The sequence below is a fragment of the Rana temporaria genome, chromosome 6, assembly GCF_905171775.1.
Source record: "Rana temporaria chromosome 6, aRanTem1.1, whole genome shotgun sequence".
NCBI classification, from domain to species: domain Eukaryota; kingdom Metazoa; phylum Chordata; class Amphibia; order Anura; family Ranidae; genus Rana; species Rana temporaria.
In genome coordinates this window covers 177,910,716-177,937,119 of record NC_053494.1, presented here as the reverse complement: position 1 = coordinate 177,937,119, position 26,404 = coordinate 177,910,716, and the positions used below count along the sequence as shown (strand labels likewise).

At 44.9% G+C, this 26,404-nt stretch overlaps 1 protein-coding gene across 2 annotated transcripts in view; it reads right to left on the bottom strand.

The window, feature by feature from the left end:
• Positions 1-26,404, bottom strand: part of LOC120944071 (dipeptidyl peptidase 4-like) — a 156,344-nt gene that overhangs the window by 118,013 nt on the left and 11,927 nt on the right. The window contains exon 1 of one of the 2 annotated variants that reach the window (XM_040357862.1): positions 11,614-11,725. The exons of the other annotated variant lie outside the window; for it this stretch is intronic. Coding sequence (XP_040213796.1) covers positions 11,614-11,656 — 43 coding nt within the window. The 5' untranslated portion in view covers positions 11,657-11,725. Of the gene's footprint in view, positions 1-11,613; positions 11,726-26,404 lie in introns of those variants that run through there. 2 annotated transcript variants of the gene reach the window in all.

The following is a 26,404-nucleotide window of genomic DNA, read 5'->3' as shown; positions in this document are numbered from 1 at the left end:
CCGCCGTGTCCGCCCACTGCCGGAGGTCAAGGTTCCGCACCCGATTCGGGTTAGAGGCGTCCAGTGTATAATCAAGAATGTTGTTTAAATCCCCGGCCACCAGCACTTTTATCGGGCCAAATGCAGCTATTTTCTCCAATACTTGGTATAGTACCTCTTTGCTAAAGGGGGGGGGGGACATAGACATTCGCTATAGCCCATAGCTGAGAGTCAACATTTAGAACCACAATTGCATATTTCCCATAGGGGTCAGTTACTACATGTTCAATAACACATTGAAATTTCTTGTGTAACAAGATAGCCACTCCCCTGGCATAGGAGGAATAAGTGGAGTGTATCGCTCTCTGTATCCAGCTCCTGTTCAGTGATAGGGTTTTACTGCCCATTAAGTGGGTCTCTTGTAAGAGAATGACATGGGGGTTCAGGGATTTAAGATACTGAAGGACTAGGGAACGCTTATACTTAGAATTTAGACCGCGGACATTCCACGAGACAACTTTAATGTCATTCATTAATGCGGGCAGGGTACAATAGAGAGACAGGAGAAGCCTGTAAGATAGGACGACTAGGAGGGAGGAGACCGGACACAGAGAGCAACACTACAACACCATACAGCATCCCATGAGCAAATCCCACACTGGGCAGAAAATAGTCCTCTTCACTTGCGTACAGGAAGCAGAGATCACATGTATTGAGAGGGGGGGAACCAGATGTTGCTGTCCCGAGCAAAAAGAAAAAAAAGGCAAAAAAACAAACCAAAAAATGTGAAAAAAAATAGAAAAAAAGACAAAAAAAATGACAACCAAAAAATCCCAACTCCCTGTTTGCTCCAGGCGAACCAAACTAAAAAACGGAAACACCGCTGGAGAAACTTCAGACCCAAAAACATGTTGAACAGAAGTGGAATATCTGTAGAGTTCATCCACTCGAAAGAAGGGGGGAAAGGGAGTCCAGAGAGACACACAAAAACCCCAACCTGAATAGTTCAGTACCTGGTGCTCCTGTCAAGAACGGATAACTGCTCTTGTAGTCCTCTGCAGCATGCCTGCTTTCACAAGAGCCAACATCAGGAGGTATCAGGAATGAAGGAGAGAATCGCAGCAACAACATCTTAGGTAGGTGAGTATCTCCCATCCTCAGGCCACCGGCATCACCACCATGGAGCCCTGGATCGGAGCAGAACACTAGGCCAGCGAATCCAGCCAGTCCACCGCCTCCGATGGGGAATCAAAGAACTTTGCAGACCCACGATGAATCACTTTCAGACGGCTAGGATAGAGCATACTGTACACCAAGCCCTTTTCCCTCAATCGGCGACGGATGTCTGTGAAGGAGCGCCTCTTCTTCTGCAGATCCTGAGAGAAATCGGGATAGAGATGAATCACAGCATTATCATGCTTCAGCTCTGGGTGTTTACGAGCCTCAGCCAGGATCATATCCCTGTCTCTGAAATTCAGCAGGCGGACAAGGAAGGCCCGAGGCCATGCACCCGCAGGCCTCCTCCCCGCGGGCACCCTGTGGGCACGTTCCACCACATAGACAGGGGACAGATTCTGCAGGCCCAGGAGCTCCTTAAAAAAGGCTTCCGCAAACAGCACCGGGTTGGCCCCTTCAGCCCCCTCAGGGAGCCCGACTACCCGCACATTATTGCGACGAAGGCGATTTTCCGCATCTTCAGAACGGGCCATAAGGACCTTAACCTGCCGCTGCAACTCCCCCACATCATGCGTATTAGATGCCACCGCATCCTCCACCGCAGATATGCGGTGTTCAGCTTCAGACAGGCGGCCCCGGAACTTGTCCATATCCTGTCTAATGAGCCCGCACTCTATAGCCAGAGTGTCAATCTTCCCCTCCACCGAGGACTTACTGTCAGCGATGGCCGCCAGGATCGCGGCGGTGGACTGGCTCCCCAGCAGCCCCGGCGGCTCCTTCATCTCCACCGACGAGTCCTCCAGGTCCAGAGCCCCCAAGTCTGCCATCCAGGATTCTGTCTGCACCGCCACCGAGGCCGGGGAAGATGACAGGGAAGGCAAGATGGCCGCCGCACGTGTGGCCGGCGGCTGGATCCGGGCTGAGTAGCTGTCTGCCTTCCTAGCTGAACCTCGCTTCCCAGGCATCGGGAGGACCAGGGCAGCCCCCCGGACAGGAGGAAGGTGTTTGCTGAGCAGGATGGCTCTGTTAGTCGAGGATTCCTTCGGATGGAGAGCACGGATGGCAGGAGCACAGGCTGAACACGTCCGTCTCTCTCTACATCCCGGCCACCACCCTGTACATGAATTTTAATGGCATCCAAGTCTTATGCTGCGTACAAATGATCGGACATTCCGACAACAAAACACATGGTCACACTAATGTTGTTGGAAAATCTGAAAGTCAAGAATGCAGTGACGTACAACACGTACGGCGGCACTAGAAAAGGGAAGTTCAATATCAGTCGTGTTAGTAGAAGTTTGGTGAGAGACAATTCGCGCTTCTCAGTCCGTTACAGCATGACAAATCTCCATTACGAACTCTAGTTTTACCAGACCGATCGCTTCCATCTCTCATACTTGATTCAGAGCACGCGTGGAATTTCGTGCGTCGGAATTGTCCACACACACACACACACACACACACGATTGGAATTTACGATAACAGATTTTGTTGTCGGAAAATTTGAGAACCAGCTCTCAACTTTCTGTTGTCGGAAATACCGACAACAAAATGTCCAATGGAGCCTACACACGGTTGGAATTTTACGACCAAAAGCTCCCATCGAACATTCGTTGTCGGAAATTCCGAGCATGTGTACGCAGCATTAGTCTGTGGGGTTCAATATGGAGTTGGCTCACCCTTTGAAGTTAACAGATTCAACTCTTCTGGCAAGGCTGTCCACAAGGACTAGGAGTGTCTATGGGAATGTTTGACCATAGACAAGAAGGCCTGTCTCCGCTCCAATTCACTCCAAAGTGTTCGATTGGGTTGAAGTCAGGACTCTGTGGAAGCCAGTCAAGTTCCTCCACCCCAAACTCAAGGCCTATGACTGAGGCTCACACCATGTCCATTACTAAGAGTCATTAGATGAATGGGCAAGTGTCCGCTCACCAGTCCTATCACAGAGACATTACACACTGCATGCAGACGCCATTGTTTGTCTCTTTGTCTAAGCCAGTAGGATCTGGTGCTACACTGACATTCTGTAGAGCAACAGCAGTGCTCCTTTTTCTACAGGACAGTGGACACCATAAGTACCCTTTGCTTACACATTGCCAGTTAAGATGTCACCAGGCTACTTCACCTTCTCCCAATAACCAGGATATCTCAAGTACTTCATTAAAGAGCTAGCTGAAGATCAAAATGATTCTTTCTTCTCTGAGGGACTACAAGTCATCCTCCTCCCCACTGAGGGACTACATCCAGGGCTCAACTCTATTTTCTGACAGAACAGGTTTAAGTATTCAAGAGTTTATAATTTTATTAAGATAAGGACATTGTTGTATCTTGCTGCTCCATTTGGTCTGTGGTGTTGAAGTATAGAAGGGAATGGTTTGAAACCAGTGTGGTCATCCCTCTGCCCTCCTCCCGCCTGTTCACATAGGCTTTATCTGAATAGAGTATTGTTTGAAAATCTTTGCATCCTATCAGTGGCGTAGCGTGGGTTGTCAGCGCCCAGGGCACGGCCAGTAATTTGCGCCCCCCTAACCCGTGGACTTCTAGCAGTCCCCGAGTCCTTTCCACTACTATAATGTTAAACCCCTTACATAATGGTTCACACATGTCCGGCTGAGATTTGCAGTCCGGAGTCCATGTGTTCTTGTTCACAGGTGAGATTTAGGTGCAAATTTTAACTGAATTCGCACCTGAACTGGACCCAGAAACACACATGACCCTTTTCAAAACCGCACTGCGTTCACTGCTCTGGATATGTATGAACTGGCTTCATTGAGAACCGGTCACATTCATGTGTTATATGACTGGGATTCAGTTAAAAACACATCCAAATTTCATGTGAACCCAGCTTAAATTGAATAGGTTCATGTCTACAAACTGGGTGTCTTTCTAAATGGTAGGAACCCCCAGAAAATAGGACATCAGTTTAAAAAGCAACAATTTTTATACAATCTAGCCCACAGACCTCCACAACGTCATTACTGTTGTGGGATTTGCATGGCAACAGCAATCTTCTGATCCTTGGTGCAATGCTTTACAGGCTTCAAAAGAAAAAAAAAATGATAAATGCACATTTAACTGCAAAAAAAAGTGCATTTCTAAAATGTGACTTTATCTTTTAACCACCTCTTCCTCAAGACTGAACTCACACTAAGTGCCAGGAGATGGCACCTCCCTTCATTCATGCCTGTGGTCCCCCTCTTTAAACTTGGCCTGTGATGGGCTAACTCCAGACATTGACCTACCCTACTCTTACTTCAGTGGCTGGTGCTGGTCCTCCTCCTTTTCCTTCTTCAGCCTATGTTGTCATATTGCATGCCAAATTGGTGGCTATTGCCGGCTATGGCAATGTCCGAATTGGTGCAACGCCAACTTTGCGGCGCCGCACCGATTCCCAAAAGTAGCTGTTCTACTTTTGCCGACTTCGGGGGTGATTTCAATAGACACCTGTGCACAAACCTGCACAGATGTCTGTCAAATCGCCTCCCGAAGTTGGACTTGCACAATTTCTGACCTGCATCAGTGTGAACCTGGGCTCAAAGGGAAACAAAGTAATGGTTGGGCATGAATGCATTACAACAATGAAAGGAGTGAACTCCTGTGCTGCCTAATTGGTGTATTTGTATTGACAAAGGAAAGTGTAGCCATACAGAAGATAAAAATCAAAGAAATAAATATAAAATTACAAGGATAAATGAATGATGCTGCTGCAGTCACAAACGTGTTCCCACAGCGTACAGATTAAATATTATAAGGTGTGCTGCTTGCTCTACAAATCTGTGTGCAAAACAAAAGTACTGCTAACAACTACCATAAATAACTAAAAAAATAACAAATTAATATCTTTAATTCATCAATAAAATGTAGGTAGCTACACAAGTTAGAACACACTGGTCAGCGCTCTCAGCCATTGGCTGAGAGTACTGATTAAATGCTGATCGGCAGGTAATTTTCAGGCATGCCCCTTCGAAAAGAGTCGGATGTTTTTGTTGAACCAACCGATATTCGGCCTGTGTGTATGGAGCTTTTGACAAACCTGCTGGAAGGGAAAACTGAAATTCGAATGTATTGCAGTCACTAGGGGGTAAGCCTGTGCTTACTAATCTGTCTAATATTTGGCATCATGTAGCATGGCTCTCAACTGTCCCTGATTTTGAGGGACTGTCCCTCTCTGCCTCTTTCCTCTTCATACAGTGAGGAAAATAAGTATTTGAACACCCTGCTATTTTGCAAGTTCTCCCACTTGGAAATCATGGAGGGGTCTGAAATTGTCATCGTAGGTGCATGTCCACTGTGAGAGACATAATCAAAAAAAAAATTCCAGAAATCACAATTTATGATTTTTTAACTATTTATTTGTATGATACAGCTGCAAATAAGTATTTGAACACCTGTCTATCAGCTAGAATTCTGACCCTCAAAGACCTGTTAGTCTGCCTTTAAAATGTCCACCTCCACTCCATTTATTATCCTAAATTAGATGCACCTGTTTGAGGTCATTAGCTGCATAAAGACACCTGTCCACCCCATACAATCAGTAAGAATCCAACTACTAACATGGCCAAGACCAAAGAGCTGTCCAAAGACACTAGAGACAAAATTGTACACCTCCACAAGGCTGGAAAGGGCTACGGGGAAATTGCCAAGCAGCTTGGTGAAAAAAGGTCCACTGTTGGAGCAATCATTAGAAAATGGAAGAAGCTAAACATGACTGTCAATCTCCCTCGGACTGGGGCTCCATGCAAAATCTCACCTCGTGGGGTCTCAATGATCCTAAGAAAGGTGAGAAATCAGCCCAGGACTACACGGGAGGAGCTGGTCAATGACCTGAAAAGAGCTGGGACCACCGTTTCCAAGGTTACTGTTGGTAATACACTAAGACGTCATGGTTTGAAATCATGCATGGCACGGAAGGTTCCCCTGCTTAAACCAGCACATGTCAAGGCCCGTCTTAAGTTTGCCAATGACCATTTGGATGATCCAGAGGAGTCATGGGAGAAAGTCATGTGGTCAGATGAGACCAAAATAGAACTTTTTGGTCATAATTCCACTAACCGTGTTTGGAGGAAGAAGAATGATGAGTACCATCCCAAGAACACCATCCCTACTGTGAAGCATGGGGGTGGTAGCATCATGCTTTGGGGGTGTTTTTCTGCACATGGGACAGGGCGACTGCACTGTATTAAGGAGAGGATGACCGGGGCCATGTATTGCGAGATTTTGGGCAACAACCTCCTTCCCTCAGTTAGAGCTTTGAAGATGGGTCGAGGCTGGGTCTTCCAACATGACAATGACCCGAAGCACACAGCCAGGATAACCAAGGAGTGGCTCTGTAAGAAGCATATCAAGGTTCTGGCGTGGCCTAGCCAGTCTCCAGACCTAAACCCAATAGAGAATCTTTGGAGGGAGCTCAAACTCCGTGTTTCTCAGCGACAGCCCAGAAACCTGACTGATCTAGAGAAGATCTGTGTGGAGGAGTGGGCCAAAATCCCCCCTCCAGTGTGTGCAAACCTGGTGAAAAACTACAAGAAACGTTTGACCTCTGTAATTGCAAACAAAGGCTACTGTACCAAATATTAACATTGATTTTCTCAGGTGTTCAAATACTTATTTGCAGCTGTATCATACAAATAAATAGTTTAAAAAAATCATACATTGTGATTTCTGGATTTTTTTTTGATTATGTCTCTCACAGTGGACATGCACCTACGATAACAATTTCAGACCCCTCCATGATTTACAAGTGGGAGAACTTGCAAAATAGCAGGGTGTTCAAATACTTATTTTCATCACTGTATGTCCCTCATTTTGGTCTGATCTATATAGTTGTATATAAAATGCACTTTTTATCTTCCAAAAAGTGTTTCCCGGTGCTAAACCTTTCATCTAACTTCTAAATGTCTGCATTTGTGAATTTCAAAAGCCAATATAAGCCTTTAAGGGGGTGTAGCAGGGGGTGTGTCCTATGTTTACATACTTTTGCTAATAGGTGTCCCTCATTCCCATCTCAAAAAGTTTAAGGACCTCTGGCTGGGGGTAGAAAGTGAATCAGAAGCATTGTATGCAGCAGCCATACAAAAGTGGCTAAACGTAGGTAGGGTTTACATTTGTGCAGTGGCGGTGCTTCCATAGTGGGCGCAGGAGCGCCGCCCCCTCTCTCCTGCACCCGTCAATCTCCAATAGATAGATTCATGCATTGCATGAATCTATTGTCACGGCTGTCGCCCACACTTCAGGTGTCTGCCTGATTAGAGCCAAAGGCTTCCATAACACTGACCCGCCTCTTAGCCAATCAGGTGCACCGGGTCTGGTTAACGGTCACCTGATTGGCAGAAGCGATAGGCGCTGTGATTGGACACCTATTAGGCGTCCAACCATAGCATCTCTGACATGAAGAGGACAGGAGAAGACATCGAGGACTCGGAGGACGGCGCTGACCAGAGAAAGGTAAGTGCCGGGCGGGGGGACAAACCGGCATAATTTGATGAGGAAAACTGGTTGTGTTTGATGGGGTAATCTGGCATCATTTGATGGGGCAAACTGGCATCATTTGATGGGGCAAACTGGCATAGTTTGATGGGGCAAACTGGCATAGTTTGATGGGGCAAACTGGCATCGTTTGATGGGGCAAACTGGCATCGTTTGATGGGGCAAACTGGCATCGTTTGATGGGCACACTGGCTGCGTTTGATGGCACAGTGGCTGCGTTTGATGGGCACAGTGGCTGCAATTGATGTTTTTTTTTCAGTTTGTTTGCACCACCACCAAAAACATTTGAGCACCAGACACCACTGCATTTGTGGCTGCCCTTGCTGCACCTCTGAAATTAATCTGTGGTGGATCTCTTTTCAGAGACAGTTGATAGACTGCTGGAAAGCAATATGTTGCCTTTTCAGTGCCTATTTTAATGCTTAAAAGCCCACACCAATTTAATGTAGCGCATGTTATGGTGAATGTGATCTACAGGGACCCCTAGGAGCAGGGGGTGAGAAGGAGGAGCAATTGCCCTGGGCGCAATGGTTTATTGCAGGGACATGAGCACCCTGATCCTAACCTTAAGGGGGGGGGGTAGTTTGGAATCTTTGCCTGGGCACTGGATGGCCGGAAGTGCCTAGAAGAAACATATAAGGATTTATTAACCCCTATGTTGATGTTTTACTACACACACAGGTGTGATTGAGCCCTGAATCGGTATAAAAGAGTCAAAGTTATTGTAAACCATCGCAATCCATTCCGTTTAAAATAGAAATGAAAGGCAAAATGTGTGTATAGATATAAAAATACAACCTTCCCTTTTTTTTTTCAAAGTGATCACATTCCCTCTATTCTCAGCTGCATACAAGCTGGGGGAGGAGAAGCAGCAGCACACCGAGCTTCCCAGTGAATGGCTGTGCAGCAGGGGCGTGTCAGGAGAAGTCTGATCATTGGGGGAGAGCACACCGAGTTCCCAGCATAGCTAGAAAACTGACCACAGTGTGTTTTCCTGTTTAGTGTGGTCAGTTTTTAGTAGAAAAGCAGAGGGACTGTAAGGAACACCAGGGATTTCACATAAAGGAAGCAATACAAATAGAACATGTTTTCATACAAGTACATGGTACAGCGAGCACATATCAGGAATATGAAGTGTTTGTAAATACACTTAAAGCATGTGCTACTCTTACATATTTCCTACCTAGGTAATAGACATACAACATTACATTTATAATCCATTTCTGGATGTTAATGTAATTAAGTGTTCTTTCAGCCCAAACTTTTTTTTGCTGTTTGTATCCCCACTGGGCAGATTCATCCTCTTCATTTGTCCATTGTCACCAAGACAGAATGTGATGGGCAATGCATGTTTTAAAAGTATTCTTAGAACAAGAGGTGAGGAGAAATCTTCCAGTGAGGAAACCTGTATAGCCCCTTTCCCCTGCGCAGCTGGGGGGCAGTAAAAGAAGCATTTGAGCCACTGTTTTACCATCCCCCAACTGCCAACCTAAAGTCTACATTACATCCAAAGGGGGCTGTTCACATGCTCTGGCCATGAAGCTTTGCATCTTTACCACAGCCTGTCAAGTTGACAGAGTTGATAGGTGGCACTGCCTGTCAAACTCAACCATTCACGCCAATGGGGCCATACCGCAACCAATGTTTGTCAGCTAGGTTAGAATGACCATAGAGTTGGTCATACAATGGGTTAGTATGACCATAGAGTTGGTCATACAATGGGTTAGTATGACCTTAGCCTTGGTCCAACAATGGGTAAGTATGACCTTAGCCTTGGTCATACAATGGGCAAGTATGACCTTAGTCTTGGTCATACAATGGACCAGTATGACCTTAGCCTTGGTCATACAGTGGGCAAGTATGACTTTAGCCTTGGTCATACAATGGGCAAGTATGACTTTAGCCTTGGTCATACAATGGGCAAGTATGACCTTAGCCTTGGTCATACAATGGGCCAGTATGACCTTAGCCTTGGACCAACAATGGGCACGTTGGACCTTAGCCTTGGTAATATACAATTGGCCAGTATGACCTTAGCCTAATGCTGCGTACACACACCATCACTTTATGTGATGGGAAAAAACGACATTTTTTGTGAAGTAAAAAACGACGTTTTTGAAACTTCAATTTTCAAAAACGACGTTGCCTACACACCATCGTTTTTTCACAATGCTCTAGCAAAGCGAGGTTACGTTCACCACTCTTTTCCATTGAAGCTTGCTTCATAACTAGCTTCTGGGCATGCACGGGTTTAAAAACGTTGTTTTAAATGTCGTTTTTTGCTACACACGGTGAATTTTTGTGAAACAAAAAACGACATTTTGAAAAACGACACAAAAAATTGAAGCATGCTTCAATTTTTTTTTGGCGTTTTTCACAAGACATAAAACAACGTTTTCCCCCACACACGGTTATTTAAATTGACGTTTTTAAAAACGTTGTTTTTTTTCATCACATAAAGTGATGGTGTGCACGCGGCATTACACTGACAACTGTATAAGAGGGCAGTTTCCTACACTTTTCAGAAAATTCCTTTTACTTCCTGTTCTGTTTTCAGGACAGGAAGTACAAGGACAGACGGCAAACAAAATGACAGGGGTTTTAAAGAGTAACTCCACTTTCGTTAAAACAAAACCACATTCCCCTCTGGATAATCTATGTACATTGCAAGGATTTTAACAAACTTTCTGCAGATTCTAACCTTTTGTTATTCTGAAGGAATAGTGGTTTGTTTCTCTGTGTCCACGTGGAAAGGGAATCTAGGAGTGGCTTCATAATTATCAATCAGCTGGTGCACTTGCAGAGCTCTAAATGAGCAAAGTGTCAGGGGGGCAGATTCATCAAAGAGATACGACGGCGGATCTCCTGATACGCCGTCGTACCTCTGAGTCCAGCCGGTTGGATCTATGAGGCTGATTCATAGAATCAGATTCCGCATAGATCTCTCTTAGATCCGACTGGTGTAAGTGACTTACACCAGTCGAATCTTAGGCTGCAATCTACCCCCGGCCGCTAGGTGTCGTCGCTTTTTTTTTACGCTTCGGATATGCAAATGAGGAGAACCGCCAATTCAAGTCCGTACGCCCGCCCGTCGCTTTTTTTTTTAACGTCGTTTGCGTTCGGCTTTTTCCGGCGGATAGCTACCCCTGCTATATGAGGGGTAGCTAATGTTAAGTATGGCCGTCGTTCCCGCGCCGAGATTCAAATTTTTACGTTGTTTGCGTTAGTCGATCGGGAATACGGATGGCCGCAATTGACGTAGCCGCCGCAAACAATGACGTCCTAGCGACGTCATTTGGAGCATGCGCACTGGGAAATTTCGCTGGGAAATTGTACACTTCCCCTAGCCGCAGAATTTGCATTCCGCCGGGGGAGTTACGATCCGACGGTGCAATTTTCGAGGTAAGTGCTTTGTGAATACTGCACTAGCCTCGCTAAATTGCACCGGCGAATCGTAAAACACGTAGATCGAGCGGATCTAAAGATCCGCTGATCTACATGAATCTGGCCCAGGGTCTGCATTCCTTTAGACATGATTTGCTGAGACACGAGCATCTCTCCAAAAATTACATTTTTGTTGCATGAGATGCCCAAAATCTGACTAGCACAGTGCAGATATCCAAGTCAATCACACAAGCAGAAAAACGAGATATCTGGGGACCGTCTGTGTACAGAATGCCTCCAGGTTTCCTTATTACATTGCTATTTACAAAAAATTACAATGCTGCAGATTGAAAAGGAAATGTCTTATGTAGCAATTGTATATGCTATATAGTTTATTTTTTATTTGTTATTGTTTTTCCTACAAGAATGGAGTTACCCTTTAACCCTTACCCACTTTATCCAAAATGTTTTGCCTAGTCACACAATTTAGCAATTATACATTCCTAAATAAAACGTTCATGTAAGTCACAATCCCCCCGATAGAAGAATTTATCTTTCTTTAAATTTCTAGACTGAAAATGGACTTACCTTGCATACCGTCCGGATCGTTAACCAAACGTGTATATGACATGATAGATAAGGAGGTGATCCTCAAACTCAGGTCAGGAACAATAGTAGGCACTTCCAGAAGGAAACACACTGAAAGGTAAAATCAAATGAAAGTGACAGCATAGCTTCCAACACAGAAGATACTTGGCTTACTGACGGCCTAAGTGCCGTAACCGGTTCTGCAGCGTTATGTGAGCACGATGCTGACACAAGGAAGCCTGTCACTGTGACTTAGCCATGATGTTATTTATATTGGCCGATATAAAAATTGTCAAACCAGTTTCTATTTATATTTCATTATTCAGTGTAACGTAACGTAACAAAAAAACAAACAAAAAAGAAAAGAAAAAAAAAAAGGGGGAGGGAGGAGCACTATTTAGTGACACTTACTATTAATATAGTTCTAGGTAACAATTGAAAACACTTAAACCACTTCAGCTCCGAAAAGTTTTACCCCATTCATGACCAGAGAATTTTTGCTATTCAGCACTGTGCTATGTAGACTAGTAATTGTATAGTCATGCAACAATGTACACAAATTTAATTTATATGATTTTTTTCAGACATAGAGTTTTCTTTTGGTGGTATTTAATCACCACAGTTTTTTTTAAAATTATATATATATATATATAAAAAAAAAAAAAAAAAAAAATATTTTCTAATTTCTACTATAAATATATAGGCCCGAATTCACATACATCGGCGTATATTTATGCAGCAGTAGCGCATCTCCTTTACGCTACGCCGACGTAGCGCAGAGAGGCAAGCACTGGATTCACAAAGCCAGTGCTGCCAAATCTGCGCTGGGTTTCCTAGGCGTAAGCCGGCGTATGTGGAAGTGGGCGTGAGTCATGCAAATGAGGCGTGACCCCATGCAAATGATGGGCTGAGTCTCAGACAGATACGTATAATGAACGGCACATGCGCCGTCCCGTGGACGAATCCCAGTGCGCATGCTCAGAATCACGTCGGAACTACTCCCTAAGATACGCCAGATCACTGCCTACGGCGTGAACGTAACCTACGACCAGCCATATTCACGTCCAACGTAAACTACGTAAAATACGTCGGCTTGTGTTCCCTGGTGCAGCCATTTGCATGGATGCTGCTGAGTTACACCTCCTTTATGGGGCATAACTTTACGCCGGACGTATGACTTTACGCGCACTGCGTCGGATGGACGTACGTTCGTGAATTGGCGTATCTCCCTCATTTGTATATGTGAATAGAAAATCAATGGGAGCGCCAAATGCGTCCAGCGTAAATATGCGCCCACGATACCCAGGCGTAGGCAAGTTACGTCGGTCGGATGAAGCCTATTTTCAGGCGTATCTCAGTTTGTGTGTACGCCGCATAGATACGACAGCGCATATTTGCACTTACGCGGCGTATCTCGAGATACGTCGGCGTAAGTGCTTTGTGAATCCGGGCCATAGATTTTCTCTCTCAGTCCCAAATTCTGAATAACAGATTTCCTGAAAAAGGCTATAGATCCATAGATCTTGATACTGTGATCAATAAGGTTACCTTGATAGATAGGAACTCTCTGTTGACAGACCGTCCCAGGCCGTCCCAGGCCAGCCCTAGATAATAAGTTTAGATGGTCTTTTTTTACCACCTATTAAGTCCAATCCAGACAGAGGAGATAATTAATGAACACTGGAAAATTCTTCAGGGTGATAGGTAAGATAGAGAAGAACTAACCATAGTGTCCCCCGGGAATATTTAAAACATCATAATAAGGACCCTGTAGGAACACATTTCAAACATTTTCGTTCCACATTGGAGGGGGGGAGTCTCACCTCCATGATGTCTCCCGCCTCGAAACATACTGGATCCACAAGCTTAAAACATTTTCCTCGTTCGGCATGAATGTCAAGTGGGACATAAATCAAGCCTGAACTTTCATATTTCACCTATATCTCTAATCTATACTATTCTTTATTGAAATGTTTTAAGTCGTATTTCATACTTCTATGATATGGTATGTTTCTTTTATGAGCGGGGAGTTATTTTTTTTCTCTGTTTCTTAAATTAGGTGTGTTACTTTTGCCCCTTTTAGACCTGGGGTGCATTTGCGTGCCATTTTATGGGGTAAATGCGTTTCTGGCCTCGAAGTGGGCATGTTTACACTGCCGTTGATCGTGGCATGTGCCCTATTGGCTGTGGAGTGAGACCTCTGCCCTTTGTTTTGTTGTTTCTTTCCGGGTCCACACCTCACGCTGGGTCACGTTGTCATGACACTGTAGTTGCGGTCACGTGACTTGGTGGTGACGGGATCACACCTTGGACTTCAGTGAGGTTCCAATTGGATGTTGTCAGTCATGTGACCAGAGTCACCCAGCTTTCGTGGGCTTTACAGACTAGATGCTTGCCTTGTGTTGGCCGCGTCACTTCCAGTTTGACCTTAAAGGAGCGCTCTGGCTCCAATGACGTCAATGTTTGGTGCCACGGGATCTGGTCTGCTCCGCACATTGGTTTCCATTCCAAGGCTTTGAGCAGATGTTGTCATGTCATTGGCTTCTCTCCAATCATCTGTTTCAAGATTTTGGGCAGGAGATTAATTTTAGTCATCTCTTTTCCGGGTTAATGCTGTACACCAGGGGCCAGATTCACAAAGAGATACGACGGCGCATCTCCTGATCCGCCGTCGTATCTCTGAGTCCAGCCGGTCGGATCTATGCGACTGATTCATAAGAATCAGTTCCTTGACGTTGCCGCCGAAAACAATGACGTCCTAGCGACGTCATTTGGAGCATGCGCACTGGGAAATTTTGCTGGCGGCGAATGCACGGTTAAATCGCAGCGGGAACGCGCCTGATTTAAATTGTACACTCCCCCTAGCCACGGAATTTGAATTCCGCCGGGGGAGTTACGATCCGACGGTGCAATTTTCGAGGTAAGTGCTTTGTGAATACTGCACTCGCCTCGCAAAAGTGCACCGGCGGATCGTAAATCACATAGATTACGCGGATCTAAAGATTCGCTAATCTATGTGAATCTAGCCCCAGGTCTTTGTTGATTGGTTGTTCAATTCATGTAAAGTTTATATATATGTGAAATGTGGGGGAGCTGACATATGCCCCAGTTGAAGTCCATTGGGATGAAAACGTGTTAGACTTGGCTTTCAGCTTCCCACATTGCTTTTATTCTGTGATGACATTTTTATTTTATGGATGAATGTCAGTTTTTTCAATAAAACCTACCTTTTTTTACCTACACCATATGGAGGCATTTTTTCTTTTTATATCTATTTGGATGAGAGTTACTGACTTCCCGGGCTGGATGCCGAACATTTAAGTTCCAGCTTTTTGGTGATCTGCATGATTCCTTGGATTTGGTCTAATGCCGCGTACACACGGTCGTTTTTTGTGATGAAATAAAATGACGTTTTTAAAAACGTCATTTAAAATGATCGTGTGTGGGCTTCACATAGTTTTTTGTCTTCTAAAAAATGACCAAAAAAAAATTCGAACATGCTTACATTTTTTAATGTCGTTTTTCAAAATGTCGTTCTTTGTGTCATAAAAAATTATCGTGTGTGGGCTAAAACGACGTTTTAAACCCGCGCATGCTCAGAAGCAAGTTATGAGACGATAGCTTAAATGGAACAGAGTGCCGTCGTACGTGTTGTACATAACCGCGCTTTGCTAGAGCATTTTCAGAAAACGATGGTGTGTGGGCAACGTCGTTTTTTATGATGAAGTTAGAAAAACTTTGTTTTATTTCATCACAAAAAACAACCGTGTGTACAAGGGATTAGAGTTTTGTGGATTCCCTGGATCATCTGCTGATCGGGCTTTCCTCACTTGATTGACTCGTTGTTGCTGACAAGTCCACCACTTCTGGTAAGAGTATATACCCCTTATCTTGGGTGGAGGATATACTATCTCTGATGTTGCACGTGCCTGTTAAAGTGGAGGTCCGCCAAATTAATTTTTTTTTTTTAAAAGTCAGCAGCTGCAAATACTGAAATAAGGACACTTAGGCCGCGTACACACGATCGGTCCATCCGATGAGAACGGTCCGAAGGACCGTTGTCATTGGTTAACCGATGAACCTGACTGATGGTCCGTCGCGCCTACACACCATCGGTTAAAAAAAAACGATCGTGTCAGGACGCGCTGACTCAAAACACGACGACATGCTGGAAAAAACGAAGTTCAATGCTTCCAAGCATGCGTCGACTTGATTCTGAGCATGCGCGGGTTTTTAACCGATGCTTTTGAATACTAACTATCGGTTTTGACCTATCGGTTAGGCGTCCATCGGTTCAATTTTAAAGCAAGTTCTCATTTTTTTGACCGAAGGTTAAAGAACCTATGGGGCCTACACACGATCGGTTTGGACTGATGAAAACGGTCCTTTAGGGCGCTCGCGATGTTGGCACCCGAGGCCGACCTATCTCTCATTTCTCGGATGCTGCCACCGCAATCTTCATGGTCCCTGCTGTCTTCTGGGACGTGTGTCTCGCAGAAGACAGCGGGGGGGGGGAGTGACATAGACCCCCGCAGATTCTGCAGGGATCTATGCCTGGAAGTGGGTGCAAATAACTGTATTATACAGGTATCTGCACCCCCTCCCCCTGAAAAGTGACAAATGTGACACCGGAGGGGGGAGGGTTCCGAAAAGCGGAAGTTCAATTTTTGTGTGGACCTCCGCTTTAAGGCCACTGTACCCCACTTTGGAGCAACAACTTCCTGAGGTGGACTTTACACATACTTACCATAGGATTGAATGACCTTTGGGACATTTTCCACTTTGGCTTCAACTATTTAATACATTGTCTCACATTTCACTATATCCGAGATCGATTTTTTGCATATAGTTCATTATTTATATATAGCATTTGGTTCATTGTCCCATGTTGGCATTTTATATTTTTAGTGCTACATTTTCCACCATCATATCCAAAAAATCCAAAAAGCTATTAGCTGTCATGAATGAGTTGACCGATCATGAACTGCTTGCGATCTGTGATTGGCTACAGCTAATCACATAGTACAGGTAGCCAGGCACCATGTAATTTCTCTCGGCCAATCACAGATGACAACAGAAAGTAAGCTGTTCATGAATGGAACTCCATTCATAGCAGGTTGCTTCCCTTGTTATCATATGATCGCTAGTAGACATATGACCATAGTAGCGATTACATAATACTATACAATACGATTACCAGACACAGCGGTAATGGAAGGGACACGCTGCACATTCCTAACCCGGAGGAGGCACAATCATGTACATGTCCCTCCCTGTCCCTACTATCCCTCTCTAAATGCCGGAATCCTCTACTGAGCTCTGGCATCTCTATAGAGCATCACGAGAGGTGACACACTGCAGCGAGAGGATTATTCGAGCAGAGTAAGGCCCAGATTCAGAAAGCACTTACGACGGCGCAGAGCCATGTACGCCGTTGTAAGTCCTAATCCGAGCCGTCGTATCTATGCGCCTGATTCTTAGAATCAGTTACGCATAGATATCCATTAGATCCGACAGGCGTAAGTCTCTTACACCGTCGGATCGTAACTGCATATTTTTTCTGACCGCTAGGTGGCTAGATACGCGAATTCACGAACGTACCCCCGACCGACGCAGTAAAGTTACGACGTTTACGTTAGGCTTTTCCCCAGCGTATAGTTGCCCCTGCTATATGAGGCATAAGTGCGGCGTACCAATGTTAAGTATGGCCGTCGTTCCCGCATCGAAATTTGAAAAAGTTACGTCGTTTGCGTAAGTCGTCCGTGAATGGGGCTGGACGTCATTTACGTTCACGTCGAAACCAATGACGTCCTTGCGGCGTACTTTGGAGCAATGCACACTGGGAAATTCCACGCACGGCGCATTCCCTGTTCGGCAAAAACATCAATCACGTCGGGTCACAGTTGATTTACATAAAACACGCCCCCCTGATCCAAATTTGAATTAGGCGGGCTTACGCCGGCCGATTTACGCTACGCCGCCGCAACTTACGGAGCAAGTGCTTTGAGAATACAGCACTTGCCCGTCTAAGTTGCGGAGGCGTAACGTAAAGCAGATACGTTACGCCCGCACAAAATTACGCAGCTGACTGTGAATCTGGCCCTATGTTCCTGCCTACGTCACAGTCCTTCCCTGGAGGCCCGCACCAGACCTGATATGGAAGTTGAAAACAGAATTTTGCCACGCATATCACGTAATAGATTTAGTTTTCCATCTTGTTCCACCGTCTTGTTCCACTGTGAGGTCGAAGGGAGGACGCAAAGTCCTACTCGGTTGGTGTCAATCCCTAGAGGCCCACATAGCTTGCGGCAGACAGACATTAGCCAGCTCTTGTGGCCGCAATCATGAGGCCCGGCGGGAAAATGCCTGGGGTGCCCTATGGCCAGTCCAGGCCTGCTGTCATGACTAGTGTGGTCACAGTTTGAAACAGGAAAGCAGGGAGACTGGCAGGATCACCAGGAATTTCACACAAAAGAAACAACACAAAGAGAACAAAATACTTTGTAACAGAAGTACAGTACATGATACAACAGACACATATTAGGAATATGAAATGTTGGTGTGACATATTTGTTAAGGTTACAGGAAGTGGAAGATAAAAAGAATAAGTTATATAAAATGCATTTGTTTTCAGTATTGTATTGTGAATAAATGTATTAACTCTGGTAGAGGTTTACCATATTTAGAATGGAACTGGCTGTGGTTAATAAAACGCGTGCCAAACATAGTACAGCAAAGTATTTATAGATTGCAGATCTGACAAAATCTTAACAATCCATCAGCCGAGAGAAAAATACAATTTCCCCTGTGACTCTGAAAGAAAACTAAAAGATGTTTAACTATTAAATGTCCTAAGATTGGTGACACATTTTCGTGAGTAGAGTGATGCCTAGTACACACGATCGATTTTCCCGATGGTCAAAAGGCCGCCGGGAAAACCAGGAACCGGCTCGGTTTTCCCGACAGGAAAACTGCCAGGAGAACTTTGGTCGGGAAAACCGGCCGTGTGTATGCTCCCTCGCAGTGTTTCCTATAGGAAAACTGCGGGAAAAAACGTTGTGATTTGCGGCGAGAAAAAAGAGAACATGTTCTACTTTTTTAAACTGCAGTTTTCCTGTTGCGCAAACTGCTAAGGAGCCTACATAAGTCCGGTTTTCCCGGCCAAAGCAAAACACATCAGTTTTCCAGACTGGAAAAACGATCGTGTGTACTAGGCATAAGACTACAGTCGCACACAGACTAGTTAGTTAGAGATAGCTTTGTGCTATGGCCACGTGCAAACTGCACGTATAGGTAGGGGCTTTTTTGGTGATAGTTGTCAGGCAGGTAAATTTAGGCAGGCCTTTGCTACATGCTAGGCCGGTTTGTTTTTGATCTGGGGGCATGGAGTGGTTAGTGTAGCAGTGGGTGTGCCCACCTGTCCTTCAGTTCTTGGGCGCCTCTCCTGCTTCTAGGGAGCATGTTCTGGAAGAGGGGCAGGGCTATGAATTGGAGTGACAGGGAGCTCATGTGAGGGGCCCTGACCAATCCCCAACTGAAATTGGCAGGTGCAGGCCTCCTACTTAAGCTCAGGTCCAGCCCACTGGAGGGGAGTTGTCAGCTGGGTGAAGTGAAGTGAAGAATGGAGTGTTGCAGCAGGAGGCCCATCCCCATCTGAGGGGGTGCAGGCCTCGGCAGGGGAACTCTGGAGCCTCTCACAAGGTCATGGAAGAGGTGTCCTGGAGCAGAGGAGCTGGAGAAGCAGTCAGTATGCATGTCCGGGTAAATTCTTCATCAAGGACTCAGGGCAAGAGAAGTTTGGTGAGTGAGGTACAGTGGATATCTGGAGGAGGCATGCCAGGGGAGCTGGGTGCAAGGCCAGAGGAGAGACTGTGGGGTTTTGTGTCAAATCGCTGTGGCCTGAGGGCACAGGGTTTGCAAGAAGGGCTGGCTGGGATCAGTAGTCCACCAAACATTTTGTGCTGCTAAATAACTGGGCCATCAAGAAGGGGTACTGCAGGTCCCTGGCCTATCAACCACCAGGGATTATTCAGAGTGATCCCTGGTGCAGTGTTAAGATGATGGGGCGGAAAGACCAACACTGTGGCAGTGAAGTTTGTGCAGGAGTAGAAGAGTCCTGGGAATAACAGTCTGCAGGGGATGTGCAGAGGAGGAAGTAAAGTTGAGACTGCCAAAGATTTTTCTAAGAACAACTGATTCACCAATTCTTCAATAAATATGGCAAGTGTGATCCGTTCTATGGGCATCTCATACCCTTCCCGCCAACCAAGTTATATACCCCAAAAAAAAAAAAAAAAAAATCATTGTCTGCTGGAGAGTTATGTTTGAAGGTCTGGCAGCAGGATGAATATGGTGGATGATAGTAACTAGTAGCAACCATCTGCTACATAAAGTATAAGGAAAGAGGGGCTAAAAGTGGATCCGCAATCTGTGTGCGATCCCGCACTGCATTTAATGCACATTGCAGCAGGTTCAATGACACCCCAAACACAGGCCACAAATGCCTTTTATTAGCCTGTACTGAAGGGATAAGCAATTAGCGGACCTCCAGCAGTTGCAGAACTACAAGTCCCATGAGGCATAGCAAGACTCTGACAGCCACAAGCATGACACCCAGAGGCAGAGGCATGATGGGACTTGTAGTTTTATAACAGCTGGAGGTCAACTAGATGCATATCCCTGCTGTACTGGATCACATGATACAAAACTCTTATGTGATCTGGTTACAGTGCGTTTCCAAAAGTAGGGCATGCACTACTTTGGTGTGATGCAATGCGATTTGAGCTCATTTAAAATGAATGGGCTCAAATTGCACCACAGCAGTTGTGAACAGCGGTGGCACCAGCCATTGAGTTATACAGTGTCCCAAATTGACAGCTGCAGTATTTTGCACACATTTTGCAAGCAGCATCTACAACCACCAGCAAGAATCTACGGATTCCTCGGCATCTCCCTCTGGCTATGGATGTAGCCTAATAGACAGCATCCTTTTCCACTTTTGACTATATATGCAAATATCTTAACCCTTAAGGCCTTGTACTCACGACCGGATCTGTGCGCTGGAAACTGTCTGCCCGACAGTTTCCGGCGTACAAGGCTGATTTGTGTTTTGTTCCGCTGGCGTGTACACACCAGCGGACCAAATTCCCGTCGTACCGGAACGCGTGCACGTAAACTACGTACGACGTCACTATAAAGGGGAAGACCAAAGTTAATGGCGCCGCCCTCTGTTCCTCTTTTGCTAGTTACGTGTTTGCTCGTGTTAGTGAAGGTTTGGTTAGAGCTGATTCGCGCTTCTCGGTCTCCAGGCTTTGACAGCGTGTATTCACGGGTTCAGTGCGTGTGCTTGCGGTAACGTAGTTGTCATTCGGCTATAGGCAAGCAGGTTGTTTCTGCTTTAGCAGTTGCATCCTGTGCGCTCGTATCTGTTTGTCGCGCGTTTGTCGCAGGTAGTGCTGGATTTGCGAGTGCTTTCTGTTTCAGTGTGTTCTTGACTGACCAGCCGGCCGGTTTGAAGCCATGATGGAGCAGCAGCGTCAATTTTCGCGAGTTGGTGCTGTTTATGGGATGGCTGCTGGATATGTTCATTTGTCCAGTACTTTGGCCAGAAACAGGGGGCGGAGGCGTTTCTGGACCAAGAATTGGTTGCGCCAGCGTGACCAGTTCTCACATATGCCTCTGCTTAGGGAACTCCAGGAGAATAATCCTAATGACTTTAGGAATTTTCTCCGCATGACGGACCCCGTATTCAACCGTCTGCTGGATCTTCTGTCCCCCTATATCACGAGGCAGGACACTGTGATGCGCCAAGCCATCACGGCCGAGCAGAGGCTTATTGCCACGTTGCGGTACCTGGCGACTGGGAGGAGCCTGCAGGACCTCAAGTTCTCGACAGGCATCTCTCCGCAGGCGCTTGGGGTCATCATACCGGACACGTGTGCTGCCATCATCAAAGTTATGCATGAGGAGTATATTAAGGTAAGTTTCCTGGCTCTAATAATGTGGCCAACTAACTTTATTTTTATTTTCCCAGATATGCTGTGTGTTTAACTAACGTTAGCTTTTCTCCCTATGCATGTTGATATCAGCTTTACATGTTTTATTCTTGGCCTACCTGCATATTTGTCCCTTACCCAATATTAACCTGTCCAGCATGCTATCCTAGGGACAAACCCACCTTGCCATTTTTTCAAACAGGACTTTTTGGGGTTTTCCCCCCCCCCCCCCCCCCTTCAAACTTTTATTGTCCCCATCAGAGGGCTGTGGAGTCTCTTAATGAAGTGGCCCTATATATTTCATTTTCCAAATTCTCCATGCACATTTTTCTAATGCAATTTTAATACTGTGAACTGTCACAAGGATGCTTGTAGGATGTATTTGTTACAAAGTACTAAATCTCTAATTTTGTTTGTCCCCACAGCTACCCTCCACACCACAGGAATGGCAGTCTGTGGCTTCCCAATTTGCCCAGCGGTGTGATTTTCCAAACTGCGGTGGAGCAATAGATGGGAAACACGTCCGCATTGTGCCCCCACCCCGCTCGGGGTCCTACTATTATAATTACAAGGGTTATCATAGTATTGTGTTGATGGCGGTGGTGTCGGCACAGTATGAGTTTCTATATGTGGACGTGGGGAAGAATGGCCGGATGTCTGATGGGGGAGTGTTCGCACGGACTGATTTCTATGATCGTCTCCAAGCTGGTGGTCTGGCATTGCCACCAGATGAAGATAATGTGGAAGGACTTCCGTTTGTGTTCCTAGCGGACGAGGCTTTCGGGCTTGGTCCTCACCTCATGCGGCCTTTTCCCCAGAGGACCCTCACCTCAGAGAGGAGTGTGTTTAATTTTCGGTTGGCCAGGGCTCGGAGGGTAGTCGAGAATGCCTTTGGGATACTCACCAACCGGTTCCGCCTGTTCAGGACATCGATACATCTGGCGGAATATAAATTGGACACCGTTGTATTTGCCTGCTGCATTTTGCACAACTTTTTACGCAGGCACTCCCAGACGTACCTACCCGACATCGGTTCTGAGGCAAGACTACCCTCAGATCCCCTTCCCGGGCTGGACACTGGTCGCGCTGGCTTGGCCCCCCAATCAGCTCGTGAGGTACGCGACAAATATGTTGAGTACTTCATGGGTCGGGGGGCCATTGCTATGCCAGATCATATTTCTTTCTAATTCGGCCCCCAAAGAAAGGAATATTCTAAAAAATAATAAATAATTAGACCATTGGACTTTATACAGTTGTTTGTCATTAATGCTTTTTCTCTTTTTCTGTCTTCCTGGTTCTCTAACTAACTTCTTCAATTGTAATGCATAATTGATTTCTCCACTTTTAGTAACTAACCACATTTTGCACAGTATTCACTCATCTACAAACAGGGTATTGAGTCTAGAAATAAGAAGCAACTCCATTTGTAAATGTTGAGGTCAATTTTTTTTTATTTTTGCTTGTTCATGACCCCAAAAAAATTTTTAGATTTTTTTCATTACTCCCTGCTTTTGTACTTAGGAGTCTTCAAAATTTTTTAAAAAATTTTTTTTTTTTTCAGGTAATTCAACCAAAAATATTATGCAGATTATACATTTATTAACAAGTTCACTTTTTTTTTCCTCAAATATAGTTAGATTTATTGTTTACATATATATATATATATATAGATTATATTTGGTGGGGTGTTTACCGCCTTAAATTTATTTTTGGCCATATTTTTTAGGCACAAAAAACAATAATTTTGTAACCATTTTTCTTGTTTTTGGTGTGTTTTTCTAAAACAAAATTTTTGGGTGAGAATTTGGAGTCAAATCTCTACTTCACTAAATTCAGTGATTAGAGAGATTTATAATTCTATATATATATTGTAAATAATTTTTGGCGTTGTTTATTCTTTATGGTCTAAACTTTATAGTATCCCAAAATGTTCAACATGGTCAAAAAGTAACAAAATCAAATTCAAAAAATATAAAAACTCACAACAGCAGTCAGTCATGGTGTGCTTTCACACTGGAACACGCCAAAATTGGAAGATACACACATTCAGTGCAAACTCGCCAAATGTCATTGGTTCAACAGACAAATGGCCACATGTGCTATCTGACATCATGGGTGATCAATGTCTGTGTTTTGTGGGAGCAAACCCTTCCTCTCAACTACTTGAGGATGGAGGAGGGGGTTGGACCCACAAAGCACAGACATTAGATATTCTGTGATGGCAGATAGCACATGTTGGCACACTGTGTGTGTATCTTCAAATTTTGGCGTATTCATTATTCAAACTGTTAAAATGTTTGTGGGGGCGGGGGATGGGCGGGGGGTGTTTCAGTCTTTGACACGGCCCATCATGTCAATAATGTTCTTAAAATTTGCTTCGATTACCATCATTCTTTGCCGCATATTGTCCATTTCCGTGCTGCATTCCAAAAGGACATTTGTTACATTCTGTTCCATGAGAAACATCCTTTCACGCATATTGTGCATTTCAGTGCTGCACTCCATTACCTGCTGAATAATTATAGCAGCACTTGCACGTGAAAATCTTGGCACACCATCCTCCTCCCCTAAACCAACAAAAAAAAAATGGCATTTACAATATTATTTTTCAATGAGGCCTATCTACATATGTTTTTTGGAATCAAGCTAGGGTGACACTGACCTGATGGGCTTCTCCTTTCCACCTCTTCGACATCTTCTATCACTCCTCCTTCTTCCACCACCTCCCCATCATCTTCAATCACTCCTCCTTCTTCCACCACTTCCCCATCATCTTGGACTCCTCCTTCATCCATCAATCCACCTTCTTTCAATTCGCCAAATTGTTCTTCCGCCACTTGCCCTTCATCTGCTATGACTTCTAAGTCCAAAATTACTTCTTCCTCCTCTCTTCCTTCCTCCTTTCTTCCTTCCTCCTCTCCTTCCACATCCTCCTCTCCTTCCACATCCTCCTCTCCTTCCACATCCTCCTCTCCTTCCACATCCTCTTCTCCTTCCACATCCTCCTCCTCCTCCACATGTTGAGATGGCAGATTTTGGCCTTGTCTGGCCCTCTCTGCCTCCTCCAAATGCTGGCGACTTCTTTCCCCTGAAATAAACCAAAAAAAATGTAGACTCATCAGCACACAGATATTGGAGAGCATAAATCGCACACATTGCTTAGAAGATGCTTTCATTTAGTTACTTTTATCTTTCACCAAACCTACATTTTGCAATTACTTCTATATGGCAAGCTCTGATCCTGCCCCTTTTTAGCAAAGTGACACACATGGATGTCCCCCCTAAACTGTATTTCTGGGATACCCTACCAAAACCCATTTTTGATTTGGGGAGACACAGGTGCTCTGCATTGCAGATGTGAAAACATCTGCTTTATTACCACTGTTTTTAGAATGAATCCTGTTTGCCTTTCCCATTCTCCTTCTTTTTTTTTATAGAACTAGCTTTTACACAATGTTTACAAACAAAGTTTTTGGCCAGTGAGCCATGTCCAGGTGTGTTGTTCCTGGAATAACCGAGCCTTTCTGATAAACTATGTGATGTTACGTTGTTTACTAAGAACACTGTTTGTAAATATGTAGTTATTTATGTTCTAAAAAATAAATAACAACATGTCTTTAAAATTACAAGCAGGCCAAGGAGGCAGATGGTGAAATATACATGGCAACACATTATTGCAGACAATCACCACCCCCCCCCCCCCAAACCCAATATATATTTACTTACTTTTACGCAGAATTTTAAGTATTTTCTTCATCTGATGTGGCTCCCTCAATTTTAAGTCTGACCATCGTTTCCTCAGCTGTTCCTTGGACCTGGTGATCCCAAACATCCTCTGCATTCTCCTCGCCACCTTGTCCATAATATGTGCCTTTCGGCGGTTAGGGGTCTTGTATGGCCCTAATTCACCATCATAGTCCTTTTTTCGCATGATGTAAACTAACTCCACCATTTCCTGGAACCGCATATTAGTGGCTTTATATCTTCTTTTCCTTGATCGGGACGTCCCTGCCTCTGTCCCTTCACTTGTGGCATGAGAGCATCGTGCCCGCTCGTGTGACATCGCCATCTTTCCTTTCCCACAGAGATTATGGGCGTGGAAAAGATGAATTCTTACGCCATGGGCGGAGAAGAGGGCGGCGTTTAATACATACGCGGAGTGTAGAGAATGCAAACAACGTGTTTACGTCCGTTACGCGGAGAATCTTCGAGCGCATCCAGAACATACACAGTTAACGCCATATTTCCTAAAATCATTGATTAGGGGCCTCGCAAAGGTGACGAGGGCGGGGTTTCATAAATACGCGGAGTGTTAAAAAGGTTTACGCCGTGATTACGCATCTTACGCGGTAATTAGGCGAGCGTGAGAAACGAGGAGCGAGAGACAGGAAGGTAAGGAATTTAAAAATGTGATCAGCAGAGGCCTTGAAAATGTAGACACATGGGATGGGGGTTTGGGCTGTTGGTTGCACCCTTTTTAAGCTATTCTGTCTATGGGGTACCACAATGTTATTTTGGTATCCAAATGCTTTTGGACACCTCACAAAATAGAGATGTGAACAATGCTGTACCTCATTGACAAGTTTTTGAATGGTGTATTCAGATCAGGCAAAGTATTGTTCAAGTGTTGGTTGTACAGAGGTCATTAGGAAGTGTCTTTTATGTCATCCATTGTCAGGGGTATGAGATTTACACATGAAAGAGTGCCTAGATGAAAACTGTCATTTGTAAGCATTGTTTAATTTAATATATTTAAAATATTTACTGCAATGTGAACAATGGCTCTGCATCTAGCA